We start from the raw sequence: 22,296 nt of genomic DNA, 5'->3' as shown, positions 1-22,296 counted from the left end.
CTTTGGCCAGTTTTGTATGTTTTATTTTTTATCTTAAAGGGTATAACAGCATGGCATCCTATGTGGGCAGGTCCACCTGTTCATGCTTTAAATAAAACATTTGAAAGTGCAATCCGATGCATGTCTGCAGAGAGGGAAGTCCCATTGCGTTCAATGTGGCTTCTAGGTAAGTGGATTTTGGATTGATTGAGAAAAAGGACAAGTTTCTGAAATAGATTGAAGAAGAAAAAAGGAAACTGCATCGCTTCCATTAGAGACAGTGATGGCCACTAACCTAGATAGACAAATCCATGATGGCAATGCAAATTCATGACGGCAATGCTTCTGAATACCAGTTGCTGGAAACCACAACAGGGGAGAGCGCTCTTGTGCCTGAATCCTGCTTGTGAGCTTTTCACAGGCATCTGATTGGCTACTGTGAGAACAGATGCTGGGCTAGACTGGCCATTGGCCCGATAAACAGGCTCTTCTTATGTTCTTATTGCCGTTTATGTACCATATTTTCCTCCAAGGATCTCAAGTCAGTGTACATGATTCTCCACTACCCATTTTATCTTCACAATAGCCCTGTAAGGTGGGTTAGGCTAAGAGGCAGTGACTGATCCAAGGCCACCCATTGAACTTCATGGCTGAATGGGGAATTCGAATCCTGGCCTTCCATATCATAGTCCAACGCTCTGTCTAATGGTCCTTTTAAAGAGGATTGAATGGCTTCATGGAAAATAGTAGCCAAAATAATGAAAAATGGCATATTCAGGAGCAGTACATTCCTGATTATCAGATGCAGGATGTAAACAATGCATAATGGCTGTTTCTATCAGGCCATGTTTGTGAATGACATAAATGGACATTCACAGGTGGCTGGCCAATATTAGAGCTAAAATGGGTACCAATCTGGTCTAAGGTGTCCTGAGGCATTTAATACTCGTGTACATTTATTCATGCTGCTGAATATTAAAATGCAGAAGAGTAAGTACTAACTCCCATATGCTGTGTTTATTGCTGCAGAAGTTGCTCTGCGTTATTTCACATTCTCTACCTCTATATTGATGTTTATTGATGCCCTTCTTCCCTTCCTTATTGTGGGAAGGTCTGTTTTGTTTTAAGAGGCAGAAATTAATTTCTCATGCCTTGTTTTTGACCCAGACACAGGAGAAGAGGGGGTTGGGAGAGAAGAACAGTTTTCTTGTTTGCTTGTGTGTGTGTTAAAGAAATAGATGGAAAACAAGTGGCTTGGTGAGCGAGAAAATTTTTTGTACTACCTTCCTTGGAGCTGAGATTTCTAGTGCAGCATTCAATTCAATTCATCTGAATAAAGTTTGAATATTTTAGAATTTTGTATGGTTCCATATTAAACAACATTTATGCTGCATAAATTCAGAATTGTCCTCCTTTTTTCTGTGTGTATGTGTGTACAAAACCAGAGAAAATAAAACTTAATTTTGATCAGACTGCTCGCTGTACTATGTTGTGTGTGTGTGTGTGTGGGGGGGAAACAGGAAATGAGACACACAGCCACCCAATGTCTTTGAGATGGGGAATTTTACTAGTCATACGCATTGGTGCGAAACCCTATTAATTTTTCCAAGATTAGTGTCAGTGTTCTGCGAATTCTTCCCCACTCCCATTTCCACTCTAATAAATTTTTCGGTAGTTTTGTTGACGCATTGCTTTTCACGGTCAGGCTAATATTTACGGGCACTTGGGGAGGAGCACATAAACCTAAAACATGTAATATAAAATTCACTGTGTTCCCTTGCTTGTGTTTGGCTTAAAGAAATAATTGTAATAAGTGAGAGTTGACTTTTTCAGTGTAGGCTGAAGCCCAAAAGGATTGCGCTGGAGTGCAATTACTTACCAATTTATTCACAGTTAGCCCATTTAAATTGCTTAATTTTCTCTATTGCTGCAATTTTTCCATGATTTTACACTCCTCTTCCTCCTTTCTCTTCTGCCTGTTTCACTTAGTGCCTTCTTATCTACTTCCATTTCTTTTTGCAAATACATGTTTTCTGTACCAATCTTTCAGGCCATTCCTAGGCCTTGATGCAACCTCCTACACTTTCAGCTGTCAAACTCCTTCTTCCTCTTTCCTTCTTTCCTAATGCCTCTTCTTCAGTCATAGGATTTCTGTAACCGCTATAGCCAATCAACGTTGCCATTCTTTGTATTCTTGTGTACATATGTAAGCTTCCAGTGCTGTTTGGATTAACACTGAAGACTCATTTGGCAATTCCAGCAGAATGTAATCATTCTTGATGACTGAGCTCTTCTTGGACATACAAGTGGAGGAAGGAAATGGTTGTGATGACATTGCTGGAACCAGTCTTGGGCATTACTGAATAGTTACATTTTCTCCCACCCTTCCTCCGAGCATCTCAGAGCTCCAATTTTATCATTGTTTTACTCCAATGAGCTACATGATTCTGTGGGGACTCATGACTCTTCACTGTCCCTTTTGGATATCATTCTAAATGAGTTTGGATTCTCCCTGAAGGAGTACTGTACTGGAGGTACGGTGGAACCTTGGGTTACAGACGCTTCATGTTACAGACTCTGCTAACCCAGAAATAGTACCTCGGGTTAAGAACTTTGCTTCAGGATGAGAACAGCGGCAGCAGTGCGGTGGCAGTGGGAGGTACCATTAGCTAAACTGGTACCTCAGGTTAAGAACAGTTTCAGGTTAAGAACGGACCTCCAGAACAAATTAAGTTCTTAACCCGAGGTACCACTGTACAGGTGTCCTTAGTGACTAGGGTGGAATCTACACACATATAAAAACCATTTCTGAAAATGCTTTTTCAGTCCTTTCTGGATCAGGATAACTTGATCATAGTTGTTCGTGCACCAGTAACCTCATGTTTGGATTACTACAATTCTCTCTGTGTGGGGTTTGGAGGCTGCAAGTGGTGCAGAACATGGCAGTTAGGTTGCTTGTGGGTGTAAGCTACCCCTGGGCATATAATTCCTTACTTTCAGAATTTGCACTGGTTGCCAATTTTCTAGCAGGTTGAGTGGATTGGTGCTAACATAGTCTTATAATTCCCCCTGTAAGTCATGGCCAGGTTACTTGAGAAACCGCTTTATCTCTTATAAACCCAGTAAATTGCTGTGGTTTGTAGGAGAGTTTCTCCTGCAAATTCTAAAGATCTCAGAAGCCCACTCTGCAGTAACTCAGAGTAGGACTTTTAGTGCGGCTGCCCCTGTTCTGTGGAATGACATTCCTGCCGCAGTACGACTGGCACCCGCTACCCGCTCTTTCCAGAAAGAGTTCACAACAGTTTTGTTCATTCAGTCTTTCCCAGCTGATTGGGCTGGGTCTTTACCCATGAAGGTCCACTTGTCAGGGTTTTAGTCGTGTTTTAAATTTATTTGCTGTTACCGTGTTTTAACTTTTAAATTAATGTATGTGTAAATTGCCGAGAGACAGTGATTTAGAAGGAAATTAATAAACTAATTGTGACAATAATAAGAAACAATAAACTATGGCTTAGAAGCGTTACTATCTACACCAGAGCTTTCCAAATTTTTCATGTTGGTGACACGCTTCTTAGACATGCATCATTTTGCGACACAGAAATTCAGTTTTACTTGCAAGCCAGAGGTTAAACTAACCCCTTTCCAGCTCTGGGAGGGGTGTGGGAAGCATTCGCGTGAAAACACCAACACACTGCAGTCAACACACTAATGTGTTGTGACACACAGTTTGGAAGGCTCTGATCTGCACTGTTCCTCTCCCTCTCTGATACTTTTTGGCATTTACTTATTTAAGAGCATCAAAATCTCTTAAGTGGTTTACATACGTGATAAATTAAAATCACTGATAAAATCAGATGTTTAAAAACAGGTTGAACAACTCTGCCCCCAAAACATAAATAAAAGCAGCAGTGTTAACAAATATACATTATAAAATAATGTTACATATTAAAATGATGGTTAAATTTACATGTCTGGGTAGGCTTGCCTAGACAAAAAAGGTTTTACCAGGCACCGAAAACAGTGCAACAAGAAACCTGTCTACACTGAAGCGCTGGTTCATTGTAAGTGTTTAACAAACATTATGTGGCTCTTGTAAAAGTGCCAGTTCTGAAGATCAAAGCATTTGAGTGGGCATATAATTGGTGAATGATGGTTTATTGTTGCAGAAACAAGCCTCGTTGAGCCTTTGGTTTGCTCATTCCTCCCGTTATGAGGAGGATTTTGGAAACTTTTGCTTCTACTTTTGCTTAACCGCACTTTAGCGTTAAGCCCAAAGCCATGGTTTATTATATTTGCTTATTTGCCTAAACCACATTTAAGGTTAACCATACTTTGAGTTCAGTTAATTGAAAACGGAAGTGAAAACTAACAAGTTTCTGTTTGCAGCCATATTGGAAGAAGTGCACAAGCCCAAAGTTAGTGCATTTAACACTTAGCCATAGTTTAGCATTGTCTCCAAACCAGATTACTGGCTGTGTCTCTTAAGTGAACTAGTGCATGCAAATTGATTTGTGTGGTATAGCTGAAAGCTGCAGCTACTTTCGTTAAGTATGTATGTTGACATAAAATGTCTTGTGAGGCCATTTGTGGGGGTCTTACACGAATAGATAGATCCATGTGGACTTTATATGCAGCTTCTGGCTTTTTTCAGTTTTCCTTCTTCAATTCAGAACTCTTATTTCGTTGAGACTGAAAGGGAGTTGTTGAAATATGGGAGGGGAGGAGGGGAAATCATCTGGTTTATTTCTTCAGTTTTAATTAAAGTCATTCGGCTACCTTCCCCCTCTCCTCCATAATTCCACAGCATGTCCTTATTTTTCTCTTTTCTTTCCAGTCTGATTGTCCTCATGCGATTCTTACCAGGTCTGGAGTAGACTCCCTTTTTACACTCCAGGATGTATTCCAAAATTATTTTGCTAATTCATTTAATATTATCATATCTTTTGGATATAAATTTAGGAAGTTAGTCACTCTAGTGAGGATATTGAGGCTGCTTGCGTTGAGGTGTAAGTTGGGAAGCAATAATACAATACATACCATCCTCCTTCCTTCTCACGGGATGCTGCTGCTTCTGCCCACCATGGCTGCTCTTTTTGTCTGAAGTGTGGGGTAAAAACACTTAAAACATGGGTAGACAAACTAAGGCCCGGGGGCCGGATCCGTCCCAATCGCCTTCTAAATCCAGCCTGCGGACGGTCCAGGAATCAGCTTGCTTTTACATGAGGAGAATGTGTCCTTTTATTTAAAATGCATCTCTGCGTTATTTGTGGGGCCTGCGTGGTGTTTTTACATGAGTAGAATATGTGCTTTTATTTAAAACAATTTTTTTCCCCTTCCAGTAGCACCTTAAAGACCAACTAAGTTAGTTCTTGGTATGAGCTTTCGTGTGCATGCACACTTCTTCAGATATTTTTGGGGCATAGGAATTCGTTCATCTCCCATCCCCCCCAATATAGTCTGGCCCCCTACAAGGTCTGAGGTAAAGTGGACTGGCCCCCTGCTGAAAAGGTTTGCTGACCCCCTGATAGCTTCCATACAATCTTGAAAATGCTAAGGCATTCTTACGTTTTTGTTGCAGGAGGATTGTTCCATATGGACTGGCAAATTACAGGGGAAGTTTCAGAGGCAAAAGATCTACAGAGCGGCATCGTAAGAGCTTGCATTCATCAAAACAGCCTCCATTGCGCTGCTCTTGTGCAGACAGATGCGACAAGCAGTGTATGCACTTTTGCAGAAGGACCCAGAATGGCCAATGGTAAGATTGTTCATCTGTGACAGGGGTGAGAAGCCCCCTCTTTTTTTTTGAGGGACGCCATACTGATGGTAGGTGGGGACAGAGTTTATGGTGGATGGGGCTGTCCCCTATCCTCTCTTGCATAGCCCCCTTTCCCTCATTTTCCCCTTCTTAGCACTCACATGAAATTAGCCCAAGGATAATGCATGTTGCACTCTCCTGTTTTATGGTATTTGGGTATCTAAAAGGAATTGAGAATAGTGTGGTTATAATTTTTCTCCCTCTCTCATATAAGAGAAACCAAATGATGCAGTAGCAACAGGAAGTAACTTTTCAGGAAGTACTTAATTCAGTGTACAGTCATACCTTGGTTCTCGAACAGAATGTGTTTTAGGAGTCCGTTTGAAACTCCCGGAACTGTTTGAAAACCAAGGCACAGATTCTGATTGGCTTCAGGAGCGTCCTGCAGCCAGTCAGAAGCCGCACCAGACATTCGGCTTCCGAAAATGGTTCGAAAACTGGAACACTCCCTTCCAGGTTTTGATCGTTCAGGAGCTGATTTGTTCCGGAACCAAGGCGTTTGAGACCCAAGGTATGACTGTATAGAATTCCCTACCACAAATGTGATGATGGCCGTTAGCACTGTCCCCTTTCACATGCATCCACAGCTAGCGGCATGCTCATGGTGCAGATGGGTAAGAATGGCCCATGTGTTATGCCACTGTTAATTTGTTTGAAACTGAGTTCAGCCAGCTCAGTTGTTTGGTGTATTCACATTCAGAAGTGTTACGGATATCTATAATCTTAACACCTTACATGTGAGCTGCTGAGAATCATCTGGCTATGACACCATTGGAAATGGAATAGTGAACTAGATTGATCCTTGCTATGATCCTACAAGGAAACTCAGGTGTTTGTAAGATAGCGCAAGCACCAGAGTTTGTCCCAGATGAGTTTAGTGAATGGAAGAAACATGGAGAAGAGCCCTTAATATTTATTTGGGATTGTGGAAATAGTGTCAAAAAAAGTCGTGCTCACTTGTCCAGTTAACTTGTTAAGCAGTTCTTGCTTTATTTTAGCATTCCTTAAAGGCAGATGCTGGAAAAGCAATGGGCATGTTTTGAACTTGTTCTTTGAGGAAACAATCTTTGGATTGTATTCAGTGCTAGTCCTACTTAATGCAGACCCACTGAAATTAGGGAATATATCTATTAATTTTAGTGGATCAACTCTTAGTACGTCTAGCTACAACCCTTTATTTTTAAAAACCTTTTAGGATATTGGTGGTTTTCAACAATGGATACAAATAATAGAATAAAATACAAAATGCAAATTAAAAACTAAAGCTAGATAAATATTTGGGATGAAGAAATTGCATGGTAATTTAAAAGCCCCAACTTTCTTTTCCATAGTAATAATGAGCAACTGAACAGCAGAGAAGAAACAGATCCCCATCGAGAAAAGGAGCATATATCTCACTTTGCAGCCCAGGAGAATTTTCAGCTTCTTCAAAGTGGAGAGGTGCAGTTTATGTTTTAATTATATTGTGCGCGTAAGTGGCTAAAATGTTTGGAGGGCAAGTTAATATTTTGATAATTGTCAAGTCTGTTAGTTTAAAGAAAAGGCCTAGAAGCAGGTAGCAGGCATGTTTCTACCTGATCATGTGCATATTTAAGGCACTTTTTAATCATCGCTGTTCTTCCAGCCAAAAAATGAAATTGGTTTGCCTCAAGGCAGAAGTGTTGTATGCAAAAAAGTGTTTTCTGTTGACTCAAATGTGCAACCAAACTCAACTCAATAGCTTTGTTTGGTGCAAACCAGAAAGCATAACCTAAAATAATTATGTGGTGATTTTAGAATTTTTTAATACTGTTTTATTAATAGAAACATATTGAACACTTCAGAGTGTTCAAAATGCTTCATATACGGTACCTTATTTCAGTAAGCCTTACAAATGCCTTATAATAAGATGGATCAGTTTTATTACTCCTACAATTGAAGTTGGAGCGGGTACTAAGAAACAGTATCTTGCTCAAAGCCACATACTGAGTTCATGGCAGAGATTTCAGCCATGGCAGGGGTTTACCACTCCACATCTTCGTCTTTTTTTGACCTATGAGATAGGTTAGGCTGAAAAATTAAGACTTGATGACAGCCAGCCAGTCACGCTACCTCACGACCCAGCAGGAAACTGACAATGGGTTTCCGACGTGCACAGCTAACCTTCCAAACATTGCACTAGACCAGCATTTCCCAAGCTAGTGCTCAAATCATCTGGAGGGCACCAACCTGGGGAAGATGCCCCCTCCATCGCACTAATTTCACTAATCTAGCTAGGTGGACCAAGGGTAAAGGTAAGGGGACCCCTGACCATTAGGTGCAGTCGTGGCTGACTCTGGGGTTGCGGCGCTCATCTCGCTTTATTGGCTGAGGGAGCCAGTGTACAGCTTCCGGGTCATGTGGCCAGCATGACTAAGCCGCTTCTGGCAAACCAGAGCAGCGCACGGAAACACCGTTTACCTTCCTGCCGGAGCGGTACCTATTTATCTACTTGCACTTTGACATGCTTTCGAACTGCTAGGTTGGCAGGGGCTGGGACCGAGCAGCAGGAGCTCACCCCGTTGTGGGGATTCGAACCGCCAACCTTCTGATCGGCAAGTCCTAGGCTCTGTGGTTTAACCCACAGCGCCACCCACGTACATTACCCTAACTTCATGTCTGTGGGATTATTCCTGAATGAAGTAAGTAGAATTCCATCCAGCTGGAGACTGGGCCATATCAAAGCCCCTAGCCTAAGGTCCAAGGAATATGCTGGCCCACCCAGATATGAAAGATGTGTGTGAAGATAGTGGCAGCAATTGCAGTAGGACTTGCTGGCAGCCCATTTTGAAGATGGGCAGGGGAGGCTTGCTGCAGCACCCTCCCTTCCCTGCTCAGAGCTGACCTACTTTAAAACTAGTTGTGGACTAAGGCACTATGATAACTAAAAGCAGTTCCTTCCATACTATGATGCTTACTCCAATTCCATTCTCTTTGCTAGAATGGCAGTTGATTTTTGTGGTAACATATGGCTAATAGTTCTCAGAAATTTAATTTTTTGCCTGCTGCCCGCACATTTCCTGGCACTGCTTGCTACATTTCTGGGTATATATATTTATAAATGAAGAATTATTCCACAGCAAATGGTGCAAAAGTTGCATAAGCATTCTGTTCATAGTTTGTTCCTGAAAAGCCCATGTCATCAATCAAAACATCAACAGCAACAAATTGGTTTGTGTGGGGGAAATTGGAGCTAAGTCGTGTCTTGCAGTAACCACCAGAAATGAGCTGGATGGCTTGACAACACTTTGCTTTGCAGTATGTCCAGACACCTGGTAAATATATATTTTTCTTGAAGTCTTGTATGGAGCAGGGGTCTTGTGGGATCTGTAACTGATCTGTGCAGACATCACATTGAGGAAAGCAGCTCTAACCACTCCACCACACAGGATCTCAGTGCTTGTTTCATTTATTTATAAAATAACCCTTGCTTTTGGCCCTTAAAAATAATAATGGTTTCAGAATACAAAACAAAATTTCAACAGCATTTGGAAAAGCCTTTCATTGTGCATTTTTCTTCCACAGGTATGAAGTTGAGTACCTACTACCTAAGATATGAAACTCACTGAAGATGAACAAATGTTCAAGACTCGCAAATGGATTATCTACCTGCAGGTGCTTCCTTTTCCTGAACTGATGCAATCTTGAAAGTGGACAATGTACCTGCCTGGAGGAAGTGTTACTGAACTGCAATGTTCTGGCTAATGTCTTTCTTGAGTCTTATACACCCCACATGATGGTGACATCCATGATGGCATCCATCAATTTTGGAAAGCAACATTTTCGCTGTTTACGGTCCCAAGAAATGCACCCACTGGCTAAAAAAGAAAAAAAAAAGATTCAAAGAGTAAAAAACTTTCCTACTCTGTCAAGATGTGGGACAGGAAAAAAGAATCCTTCACTTGTTTGCTTGTCATATGTATGAATGTCCAGCTTTTCGCATGCAGTTATCATGGGACAAGTTGGGACATTGGAACAGTACCTGTATTTGATATTCTGGTCACTTTTTTTTTTTTTTATAAAAGGCACCCTTTTCTCCATAATGTTGTTCAAACCTGTCTTCCTATTGTAATCTCAGTGGTGAAGAAATGTAAATGACAATATCTATGCAGATTGAATATGAATGGCTAATATTAATATAATTATAACATATAGCAAGCTAACAGTATACTGGGAGTATTTCATAGGCTATTGGATTTAGGCACCAATTATTCCTGCACTGAAATGGAATTTTACAACAGATCTACTGGATAGATGTTGAGAGAGAAGAACGTTAGTTTATCCGTCCTATTCACTCTGCTGCCCTGGGGTGAAGAAATTCTGAAACATTAAAAATGCATTTGAAGGACATTCAAAGCCATATATTAGCCCTTAATTCAAATTGCTTGAAAGACTGGCTGGGAAAATACAGTGATGGGAACTGTTAATTGCAATTATGAAAGTTCATTTTTGAGGAACAGACGAAGCAGAAGAATTGGATGTATTTCTACACAATCAATGGATGGCCTTTTTGAATTAGTTGGGTGCATGTTAAGAAGACTGCGGAAGAACATTCACCCAGTGTTGCTAATCAGAAAGAGGAAAAAGACATTCATTATTGATAGTTGAGAATCTTTCAAAGGATACTTTCATAAGAATGGATTTTTCTTTAAAAGTCTATTATTTTACAAGAACATAGTTCTGGAGACCACAGTTAAGACTGTAGGCTGAACTGATGAACTTTTGGGCTCATTCAGAAAGCGTGCAAATCCCCAAACCAGCTATATAAAATTTGCAAAATAAGTAACGGACATTGTTTTCAGCAAGAAAGGAAGAGATCTTTTGTCTATTTTATATATATATATAGTATATATATATGAATATATTACATAAATAAATTATTCTACTTATAAAAGTAAAACACCTCTCTCCATTATCACATTTATACTAGTTTTCTATTTTCCTGGCCCCAATTTGATGTATTTTGTTGAGATTTAGTCTATTTATTGTACTGGCAAATAGCTTTTCTTACTGTGTGTGTTTCTTTTAATTAACTCAGTGGAGAAATCAATCTTTTTCAAGGAACTAACCTTTTATTATGAGATAGATTGCTATCTGAGGTATATGTGGAAATTTTAATAACCACAGATTTCTTTTAGAAAGTCACAATATGAGTGTGCAATGTGAGCATATGAAACTGTTTTTAAAGCAGGCCCTTGTCGTACAGAATAAGGCCCAAATCCAGCTGCAGCTTTGTCTGCTTCCAATTGTAAGCAAAAGAAAAATGATGCTCTTCGTGTATTTCATGCAAATTTTATTCTATCGCTACTTTCCACAGACTCGGAAAATGCAGAAAGGTACACAAATCTTTTATCTGGCAAACCCTCAGCCCCACCCCAGTCAGTGACTTCATAGCATTTGAGTTCCTGCTGTCTCTACCCAGAAAGTCCTTCATCCTAGACAGTAACCTTATCATGGAATATAACTGTCCACTAGGTGTGTCAGTTCTGGACCTCAGACTATCATCTAGAGTCATGGTAGTCAACTCAGTGTCTTCTAGATGTTTTAGACTACAACTCCCATGAGCATTGTCCAGCATGGCTCATGGTCAGTGATTATGGGAGTTGTAGTAGCTCCTGAGAATAAGTTGATCATCTTTGACCTAAATGCTAGGCACTGGATATGTCGCTTGTGTACATACCTCTTTCAAAAAATCCAGCAGTCTTCTGGAATAGTCACATAGGAAGTTTGACACTGTTGTAAGGATACTTAGGCAGCTGAGTATTTTCTATCACAACAATTAAATCTTTTGACCATATGTAAAATGTACCAAAAAAATGTCCAACACTGTGGCCCCAAATTTCCCCAGTATGTGGCCTTCAACATATAAAGAAATTTATGTAATCAGGTAATGGAATTAAATACATGTCAATGGTTTAATTAGAATATCCGTTTCCCCAAGGTTCCTTACAGTCCCAAATGGTTTGATAGGGGTTCCTATAGACAATGGAAATTCATTTTCTGTAATCCAGGCGTTAATTAGTATAGCAAAAGATCAAATTGAGCAAATATGGTGTCTCCAAGCCAGGTAATTAGTTATACTTGCATCACATAAGAAGAATGGAGACTCAAATTTAGTTGTGATTAATTTATTCTGTTAAGTTTGATGAGGCTCAATGATGAGATTAAACTGGCTCTTTATTGAGCCTAGGTAAATACAGGTCAAAACTTGCTTCAACTCCTATGGAATCTGTTTTCAATTTTAACTTATGGATTGTAGCAAATTTCTGTGGTTTGTTTAGTTTGGCCTTGTTGGATTGCTACCCACCTCTACTTGAGTAACTTTGCAACAACATATTGCAAAATAAAAGGTTTGTGATTTACCCAGATGATATTAATCTCAATATTTTAGGCTACAAGTTCTTTGCATCACACTTGATTAAGCCTAAATTGCCAGCAGCCATGGCAACTTTCAGCTTTGGGTACAGATTCTGCTGTTGAGTGCCAAGCGCTTTTGAAGATGCCGTTATGTGGTGGTGGTGCTTCTGGGAACCTTGGCCAAATCATGGTTCTGGTACGTAAAGTCTTATTATCAATCACATAATTAAAGCCAAAACTGCAAACATTAAAAAAAAGTTGCAAAACGTTTCTAGCGACTGTTGGGAATAAAATATGCTTTTTAAAAATAAAGTGTTATTAGCTCCTCCATAAAACGTCTAAAGTAAGCAAAAAGTTAAAATAGCCTTGTTGGTGATGTCACAGATGCTAGCCAATAGGCACTTTTTTCAGTCAGCTTTCCTTCAGTTCAAACTGATCTAAGTCCCACCCCTCACCTTCCCCGTTTCCAGAATTCACCCCAGTACATTTTTTGAAGGGTAGTGACAGAACTATCAAATTATTTCCATCCTTCTTAAAACGTTAGGCTGAGTCATAAAGAGAAATTGTAGAACTTACTATCGAACAAGGATATGCCTAGTTTTGATTCAGCCAAAAGGAATGCTAGTTTGTTAACCCTGGCTCCTGTTAAATGAGATAAATATGAAGCTGAGTAGATTTAGTCTGCATCTGAATGAGTAGCTTAGCAAGAAATTTCAAGGGATGCCATGTCTGTAGACAAACTCCAATAGTAAAAACCCACAAAGTTATTGAAACATGATTCTCTTCGTTGCTTCTGGGTTAGTGATGCTTCTGCCTGGGTAATTTATCAGCCAAGTTTCTGAAGGATGCAACACTTGCCATAATTCATTTTGTCTTGGATATGAATGGATCAAAGGCATCTGAAACAGTTCAAAGCACAGTGATTGGCTGCAGCTTTGCGATTGCCATCCAACTATTTATTTGATGCAGGGAAACTAAACTAATAAAGACTCTTCCGTACCAGTAACATATTTGATTCCTTCGCAGGCTAGCCACAAACAGGCTGAAGGAAGTTCTTTTGGCTCTTCAACTGCATGATGCAGGCCTAGCGGTGCTCGTTTCAATCTGGATTTGTAGCTCTGTTGAGGGATAAACTGTAGTTCCCAGGAGTCATTGTGGGGTGGGTAGGTGCTTTAAAAGGCACAATGGTCAGTATCTCACTGTAAGTGGCTGGAGGACTGTTTCTTCTTTTTGCCCCAAGTGGGGAAGGGGCATATTAGAAGAGGAAGAAGAGAAGAGTTTGGATTTGATATGCCGCCTTTCACTCCCTTTAAGGAGTCTCAAAGCGGCTAACATTCTCCTTTCCCTTCCTCCCCCACAACAAACACTCTGAGGTGAGTGGGGCTGAGAGACTTCAAAGAAGTATGACTGACCCAAGGTCACCCAGCAGCTGCATGTGGAGGAGCGGAGACGCGAACCCGGTTCCCCAGATTACGAGACTACCGCTCTTAACCACTACACCACACTGGCTCTCCATATTAGTCCAAACCTCACCAGAAAGTGATCCGTCTATGACACAGAAACATAAAAAGCTGCCTTATACTGAGTCTGACCCTTACTCCATCCAACTCTGTATTGTGTACATACCAACTGGCACTGGCTTTCCAGGAGTTCAGATGGGACACTCCCAGCCCAATCTGAAGATACCAAGGGTTGAACATAGGACCTTCTTAATGCAAAGCAGATGATCACCCCTCCTGGCCATTGGCTTACTCCTAGTTTGTCCTGTAGTAAAAACCAGACCAAGGATATGACTATGTGTGGACCTACGATCAATGTATTGAGGCAGCCCAGTGGTTGATGCATTGCCCATGAATTACTGAGCTGGACCTGAAAAAATGACAAGCTAAAATCCCGCAGTTCTCCAAACCACACTTGAAGACTGTCTCTAACACATGAATCAGGGCAAGCGGTATCTGCCAGTCACCCAACACTTGATAACAGCCCTTCACATCTGGCACCCAGCCAGATTGGTTTCCTAGTGATTATGACGGAAACCCTGTGGTCAGTTGCGACTCCTCTGACCCTCCAATCTGGCCAAGCACCTAATAGGGCACAACTGGCTTACCCGCTCAGGCCTCTGTAATGCATGCCAGCCCAGCCCCCTCATCCATGATCAAATCCTAGCTGAGCAATGTTTTATTATGGACCGACTCGGTATTCACCAGAACACCACCAGTCTTGAAGGGTAAGCCAGCATGACTACTCAAGGCTACTTGTAGGCTCTTGGGTGCTCTGGAGAGGGAAATAGGAACCAATTGCCTATGCTCTCCCCTCTGATGGTAAAAGTCACCCTGAGATCCCATTGTTGTTGTTTAGTCGTTTAGTCGTGTCTGTCTCTTCGTGACCCCATGGACCAGAGCACGCCAGGCACTCCTGTCTTCCATTGCCTCCCGCAGTTTGGTCATACTCATGCTGGTAGCTTTGAGAACACACTCGTCCTCTGTCGTCCCCTTGGTCCTTGTGCCCTCCATCTTTCCCATCATCAGGATCTTTTCCAGGGAGTCTTCTCATGAGGTGGCCAAAGTATTGGAGCCTCAGCTTCACGATCTGTCCTTCCAGTGAGCACTCAGGGCTAATTTCCTTAAGAATGGATAGGTTTGATCTTGCAGTCCATGGGACTCTCAAGAGTCTCCTCCAGCACTATAATTCAAAAGCATCAATTCTTCAGCGATCAGCCTTCTTTATGGTCTAGCTCTCACTTCCATACATCACTACTGGGAAAACCATAGCTTTAACTATATGGACCTTTGTTAGCAAGGTGATAGCTCTGCTTTTTAAGATGCTGTCTAGACATCATCTGAGATCCCGTACTCCCCATATTAACCCAGATCAAAAGGCCTGGGAAAATTACAAAGTCTTTTAGTAGTGCCGAAAGGACACCAAGGTGGGTGCCAGTTGCACCTGTCTAGGAGAGCAGAGATGAGAGAGCCTTTTCACCAGTAACCACACCTCACTAGGATTACTAAACAAACAACACTCTTCAGATTGCGGGGTTGGAAAGGTACTTCCAAATGTAGCAGAAAACAAAACAGCAAAGGGGAATTGGGTCCCTTTGGCCATTTTCCCAAATCTTGAATTCCATCCCTCTTTGAAGGGTTTTGATGCTCAGGTGTAATGCTTAGAGGGCCCGTCCCAACTGATAAGATTTTCTTAGTGCCTCCATAGTATGGGGGGGAGGGGTTTGTGTGCATTTTACAGGGCAATTGCATTATCAACAGTAAAAAGCTGAGGCTAAATTGCTTGAGGATTATTTATGGAAACCTATTTCCCTGTACTTTTTATCTAGTGCCCAGAACTTGTGAGATTTGCTGTAGCCCATTAGAGGCAGTGTTAGAGCAGAACAATCAGCATTCTGAAGGAGCAGCAAAGTGCAGGCTCAATGGTCCCAGGGATCGCAAGAATCAATGCTGCTAACAGAGTTTACTGGCCCCATATATATATATCATAAAATCAAAGAGTTGGAAGGGACCAGGAGGGTCATGCAGTCCAACTTCCTACAAATCAGGACTATTTTGCCCAACGTGGGGCTCAAACCCATGACCCTAAGATTAAGAGTCCCATGCTTTATCATCCGAGCTATCTCGGATGGTAATCTCAGCAAGTAAATATCAAGGTGATAAACACACCATTCTACTGGGGCTGGCTACAAATAAAAATCAGGTATCTATAAGCATGAAAAGGTTGGTTAAGTAAAGGGAACTAAGGAAGAGGGTTCAATGTCTGAAAGAATGCCTGAGAGGGCCTGATCCTGCCCATCAGCTCATGGAATTCCCTGCCTTTAAAGCCTCCTCTCTCTGGGTTCTGAGGCTGCCCTGTGCAAAAACAAAACAAAACAAGACAAAAAACCATGAAACTCTCTGGTCCAGGAAATTTGGGTCAGAATAAAGCTCCAAAGAGTGTAATCTCAGCCACCATTAAGCTGAGTAAACTAACACAAAAGTGTTTCCTGACCAACGGAACAATGTGCCACCCCTGTGGACTTTAAAACTTCTTAATCCCTTTGTTAGAATCTGCTACGGCAGCAGTCGAGGAAAATGTTAAATACACAGAACAAGATCTGTTTCTGTAGCTATGCTGAAAAGAGAAAAGAGATTAGAAATATCTCTCTCTCTATGTATGGAAAAGGTTTATAGAACAGCAAAATCTTTCAGGATTAAGTGGTTTACAATATACCAGGCAATTTAAACAAGGAATATTGAAATTCTCTGTTTACATTATCTTGGTATTTTACTGAGCTGATTTTTTTTAAAAAAAGCACTTTCTTCTAATGAAAGCTCTACTTGCAGTGTGTTTGTGTGTTTGAGGGGCAGGGGAGAAGAGGAAGGGAACATATGGGTTGTCCTATATTTCCAAAGCTTCTTAAATAATAAATTGGCAACACCTAGGCCACTTTTCACACTATACAATTAAAGCACTATGGTACCACTTTAAACAGCCATAGCTGGCCCACCTATGAGGCACGGTGAAGCAGCTGCCTCAGGTGGTAGATTTGACTTCCAAGGAACTGCCTCCTATGTTTGTCGGCCTCCTCTTCCACCCACCACTAATGGCTCCTCTCCCTTTACTCTGCCACCAGTTTCCCTAGGTTGCTGTCAGAGGCTGGCTGGACACTGAGGAGTGGTGGCTGGATTCTGATGAGTGGGCACTAGGAGAAGTGGGGTTGGAGGCTGACTTGGAAGAAGGGATTGGTGAACTTGGGGAACATGTAACAGCCAGGTAGACGAGGGTCAGAGACAGGAGAAACTGCAGGTTCGGAGAGTGAAGAACAGTTGCAAGAGAAGGGAAACAGAGGTCAGGCTGGTGGAGGCTTCCACATCTCCCTCTCCTGCCCCAGGACCAGAAGAGGATTGAAGAGGGAGGAGCAGAAGCAAATAACAACAACAACAACAACAACAACAACAACAACAACAACAACAAATAATTTATTATACCTCGCCCATTTGGCTGTGCTTCCCCAGCCACTCTGGGTGGCTTTCAACAAAATATTAAAGTACAGTACATTAAACATTAAAAGCTTCCCTAAACAGGGCTGCCTTCAGATGCCTTCTAAAAGTCTGGTACAGTGGTGCCCCGCAAGACGAATGCCTCGCAAGACGGAAAACCCGCTAGACGAAAGGATTTTCCGTTTTGGAGGTGCTTCGCAAAACGAATTTCCTATGGGCTTGCTTCGCAAGACGAAAATGTCTTGCGAGTTCCTGCGGGGTTTTTCCCCTCCCCCCCCTTTTCCCCAAGCCGCTAAGCCGCTTATCAGCTGATCCGCTAAGCCGCTAATGGGCTTGCTTCGCAAGACGAAAAAACCGCAAGATGAAGAGACTCGCGGAACGGATTCTTTTCGTCTTGCGAGGCACCACTGCAGTTGTTGTTCTCTTTGACGTCTGGTGGGAGGGCGTTCCACTTCCGAGAAGGCCCTCTGCCTGGTTCCCTGTAACTTGGCTTCTCGCAGCGAGGGAACCGCCAGAAGGCCCTTGGAGCTGGACCTCACCGTGGAACGGTGGGGGTGGAGACGCTCAGATATACTGGACCGAGGCTGTTTAGGGCTGTAGGTTACATGCAGGTGGAGTCTTTATCTGCTTAGGATAGGGGAGATACGTAAGCTGAGGTTTTGAAGCTGAGTAGCAACAGGGAGTCAGTAGTGGGGATGGTGAGGCAAAAGACCCTGGGCCCAAGCACACATGCCTATTGTATAAAGGTGCAAAGCCCTTCTTTCTCACCCTGTGAAACATAAATGCCCAGAGATTTTTTTAAAACTGGGCAACAGCGCGCCACCCGCTCATGACCCCCTAGCCTTCCCCACTCTCCTTCCCCCTTCATTTTGACAGATCAGGGGAGGCTCAGGAGTCACAGGCAGGCGGCTGTTGCCCAGGAGCAGCCAGCCTGGTAGCGCAGTTAGCTTTGGCTGGCTTCAGGAGCTGCTCGCTGCCATTGGGCCCGCCATTTTCCCTGAGCCACGGCAGTGAGCAGTGAGCAGCCCCTGAAGCCAGCCAGAGCCAACTGCACTACCAGGCTGGCTCCGGGCAGCTGAGGCTGCCGCTGCCATGTTTCAGGGGACAGATTTGCAAATCTGGGGACATTCTGGGGATGGAATTTGTCCAGGGACAGATTTGCAAATCCGGGGACTGTCCCCAGGGACGTCTGGTAACCCTAGACTAAAGGATACTATGCTTTTCCCTAACTTGCAGGTGCACTTTTGACAATACAGAGTTAATTTCTCCCCCTGGTCATTCCTTACCTGTCATCACCATGATAACTACCTCCAGTTCCTCAAGTGGTGGTTGCTGCAGAGAAAGGGCAGTATTTTCTGTTTTGTCTTGAGCAGCAAAACGCCCTGGGCTGACCCTGCTATGAATTCATTTCACCAAAAGGAACTATTGACATGGATGCCGGCGGCTGACAGGGTCTCTATAGCACAAGTCTGACTATATCCTTATGGCACAAATATCTCTGAAGTTAGTTATTGCAGAAAAAATAACACATATGTTAACTGTTCTCTAAGGCAGTGTTTCCCAACCTTGTGCCTCCAGCTGTTTTTGGACTACAATTCCCATCATCCCTTGCCACTGGTCTTGCTAGTCAGGGATGATGGGAGTTGTAGTTCAAAAACAGCTGGAGGCACAAGGTTGGGAAACACTGCTCTAAGGGACAGGAAGTTCCTGGTCATTTCTATTCAGTACGGTGGGATTTTATTTCATATAGATTAAGTTCAGATTTTCATGTATCTCTCCCAACACCGTCTATTATTTTAGTTTTGGTGGTATTAAATAAAAATGTGTTCAGGTTTTGTATGCTCTGCCTTTAGTTGGCTATATTATTGATTTTTTGTTATTCTTGTCTCCATAATAATTTGAAAACCAATAAAAGATAATTTTTAAAAAGATAATTTTGGAATGGGATTATTTTATTGTCACGGCACAACTATTCAAAAGTAAACTCCCTGCTCCTGTATTAAGCTGTGTACACTGCTGCTTCTTTAATCGGAACTGGAAACGATCAAAATGAAAGAATAATTTGTGCAAAAAGTTCGCTAAACAATAATAAACTTGTCCCAAGATCTCAGAATGGCGCCCTGACTGAGACGCTGAAAACAAAACAGAAGCGCATCCACAAGTACAATGATGGAAAATGTTCACATAACCTTGCATCAAAACAGGGAACCAACAAAAACACCGATAAACATCAGCATTTAAATCCAGCATTTCAAGCTAAGCTATTAGTTCCACATGGAGGAGGGAGCAAATTCTACAGAGTAGCCTGTATCTGTTTCTTATAAAATATAAAGCATTTTGGGCCTTTCAGAATTTCGCCAACTCAGTATGGAATTGATTAATGAATTAGAGTCAGTTAATTACAATTGGGCTTAAAAGGCCATTTAGTCCTGAAACATCAGGACTGTTTTGCTTGATCCAGTCAAGGTCCATTAACCCAGTATTCTGCTTCCATCAGCAGCCAGCCAGAAGTTTGCAAACTGGGTACTTTTTGCCATTTTCTTGATAGAGTTAGCATACAGCCAGTTAACCTATTTTTGAGATACGAAAAGACTTGTGCTGGATTTACTCTGTCAGGCCATTTATTTTGAAGGTACATATATTGATGACCACAATATCAATTGATGGCATGGCTTTGGGAATAAGGCATTGCAGATCTTACAACACAGCTAGGACTTTCATCTGGTGTCAGTGGAGTTGAATCACAATCCCACTACAAGCGAGCAACTGTTGGCTAATCAAGTGATGACATGAACCAGCTTTCAGTAAGCGGTTAAGTGGGTAAGAAACCAGCTTCTTGGAGGAAGATGGGATGGCGGGCCAATGCCTGCCTTCAAAAAGACAAGGACTGACATTAACCAGCACTCCAGAACACAACAGGAGCCTGGTGAAGCGAAGCCCTTTTTCTTTTAGCCAGCAGCCAGCCCTACTAAAAGCATAACTTAAAATCTGGACCTGCTGCAAGGGAAGGCAGGGACTGACAGTTTACCTTGTGGGAAGACAAGGGCTGTGCCCTTGCAACCCCTCTTTTTTTTATAAGATATTTATTAAAATTTTTAGAGGTACAAAAAGAGAAAACAAAAAACATCATTTTAAACAAAAAGAAGATAAAATACAAAAAAAAAAATAAAGAGCAGAGTTAAAATCCATTAAGCAAAAAGAAAAAAACAAGGAAAAATACAACAAATCTTCCCATTACTTATCTTTCATTAGCTTATTTCCCTGACCTCCTCGCACCTCTTTTTTTTGTATTCTAGGTCAATTAGCCATTCCAGCAAATCCTTTCCCTTTTTTCAAATTTTTGTCCTGTAATTTATCTTGATATTAATATAACTTTACTTTCCCTCCTTTCACCAATTAACAGTCTGTTTTTTCCTAAATCTTTATAACATTTTTGCTAAAATCACATAAATTCATTCCAACGTCATTCTAACATTCATTAATTTTGCAATGTTTCTGTAAATAGTCTTTAAATTTCTTCCAATCTTCCTCCACCGACTCTTCTCCCTGGTCTCGGATTCTGCCAGTCATTTCTGCCAGTTCCATGTAGTCCATCACCTTCATCTGCCATTCTTCCCGGGTGGGTAGATCTTGTGTCTTCCAATAAGTAGTCTTGCTGCTGTTGTAGCATACATAAAGAAAGTTCTATCCTTCTTTGGCACCAATTGGCTGACCATGCCCAGGAGAAAGGCCTCTGGTTTCTTCAGAAAGGTATATTTAAATACCTTTTTCATTTAATTATAGATCATCTCCCAGAAAGCCTTAATCCTTGGGCATGTCCACCAGAGGTGAAAGAATGTACCTTCAGTCTCTTTACATTTCCAGCAGCCCCTCACACAGAATGCTGAGCACTGGGTCACAAAATGATGATGATGATGATGATGATGATGATGATGATAATAATAATAATAATAATATTTATTTATACCCAGCCCTCCCCAGCCAAGGTCGGGCTCAGGGTGGCTAACAAGCAATAATTAAAACAAGTTGAATGAATACAATTTAAAAACAAGATTAAAATACAACAATTAAAATATTGAAACATTAAAATATTAAAATGCTGCCTCATCACAGGAGGATAAAGGAAAAAGAAAAAAGAAAGAGGGGGAGGGAATCAAATTGGCTCCAAGCCAAAAGCCAGGCAGAACAACTCTGTCTTACAGGCCCTGCGGAAAGAAATCAGATCCTGCAGGGCCCTGGTCTCATGAGGCAGAGCGTTCCACCAGGCCAGAGCCAGTGTTGAAAAGGCCCTGGCTCTGGTTGAAGCCAATCTAACTTCCTTAGGGCCCAGGGCCACCAGGGTGTTGCTATTTATGGACCTTGAGGCTCTCTGTGGGGCATACCGGGAGAGGCGGTCCCGTAGGTATGAGGGTCCTAGGCCGTGAAATAAGAATAGGATGTGTCACATGCCAGTAGTGATGTTATGGGAACTGGCCAGTTGGTGCCTGTGATATCTGCATAAGTATCCACAGTCCAGACAGCTCATATAATTGCAACGGTCTTTTTAGCTGGGGCATTTTTCTTTTCTTTTCTAAGCAACAATATAGCACAATTTGACTGGTGGGAGCAAAGAAAAAGGTTATGCCCCAAATAGATGGAGTTCTTTGTGGAAAGTTCTTTGGGTTTCATGCACCAACTGTGCTTTTAATGTTGCAAACTGATTGTCTAGCAAAAGTTCTAGAAACCTAATGCCATTTAGAGTAAGCATATCAAACCTAGACATTGCTGTATTTTAATGCATTTAAAATGGAAAATATCTCAGGGAAAATTCTTCCACCAGAGTGCGATTCTACCCCCAGGAAAACCAGTGGTGAACTCCCCAATGGATATTAAGGCAGCAGGATAGCAGGCCAGGAGGTTTGTCTGCTGTGCTAAGTCGGCTACAAACTCACATCTGGCTGATGAACTTGCGAGACCTTGTTGAAGTGAAACCCAGGGGAGCTTTTTGCGGAACATAGTCTCAGATAAAAGCGGAGCTTTGCTATAAAGCAAACAGCCCTCAGGGCCAGTAAATTTGCAACAGCCTAGACATGAATGAAACATGCTCCAGGAAAATGTGTGAAGAATGTCAATGGTCAAAGGTTTTTAAGGAAGAGTTATTGC

General features: G+C 41.9%; 1 protein-coding gene and 1 long non-coding RNA gene across 4 annotated transcripts in view; one reads left to right on the top strand and one right to left on the bottom strand.

Annotated features, from left to right (window-relative positions):
• EDN3 (endothelin 3) overlaps positions 1-12,178 on the top strand; it is a 38,660-nt gene extending 26,482 nt beyond the window's left edge. Inside the window, exons 3-5 of one of the 3 annotated variants that reach the window (XM_081917343.1) lie at positions 5,558-5,734; positions 7,126-7,265; positions 9,338-12,178. In XM_081917343.1, coding sequence (XP_081773469.1) covers positions 5,558-5,734; positions 7,126-7,252 — 304 coding nt within the window. In that variant the 3' untranslated portion in view covers positions 7,253-7,265; positions 9,338-12,178. The remainder of the gene's footprint in view (positions 1-5,557; positions 5,735-7,125; positions 7,266-9,337) is intronic. The other 2 variants (XM_081917344.1, XM_081917345.1) reach the window with 2 other exon arrangements.
• The window catches only part of LOC309373195, a 336,584-nt gene that overhangs the window by 14,867 nt on the left and 299,421 nt on the right, over positions 1-22,296 (bottom strand). The gene's annotated exons all lie outside the window — the stretch shown is intronic.

This window comes from Podarcis melisellensis (assembly GCF_964234715.1).
Source record: "Podarcis melisellensis genome assembly, chromosome: 6".
NCBI classification, from domain to species: Eukaryota; Metazoa; Chordata; class Lepidosauria; order Squamata; family Lacertidae; genus Podarcis; species Podarcis melisellensis.
Note: the sequence above shows the minus strand (reverse complement) of the source record. Positions and strands in the feature narration are given on the sequence as shown.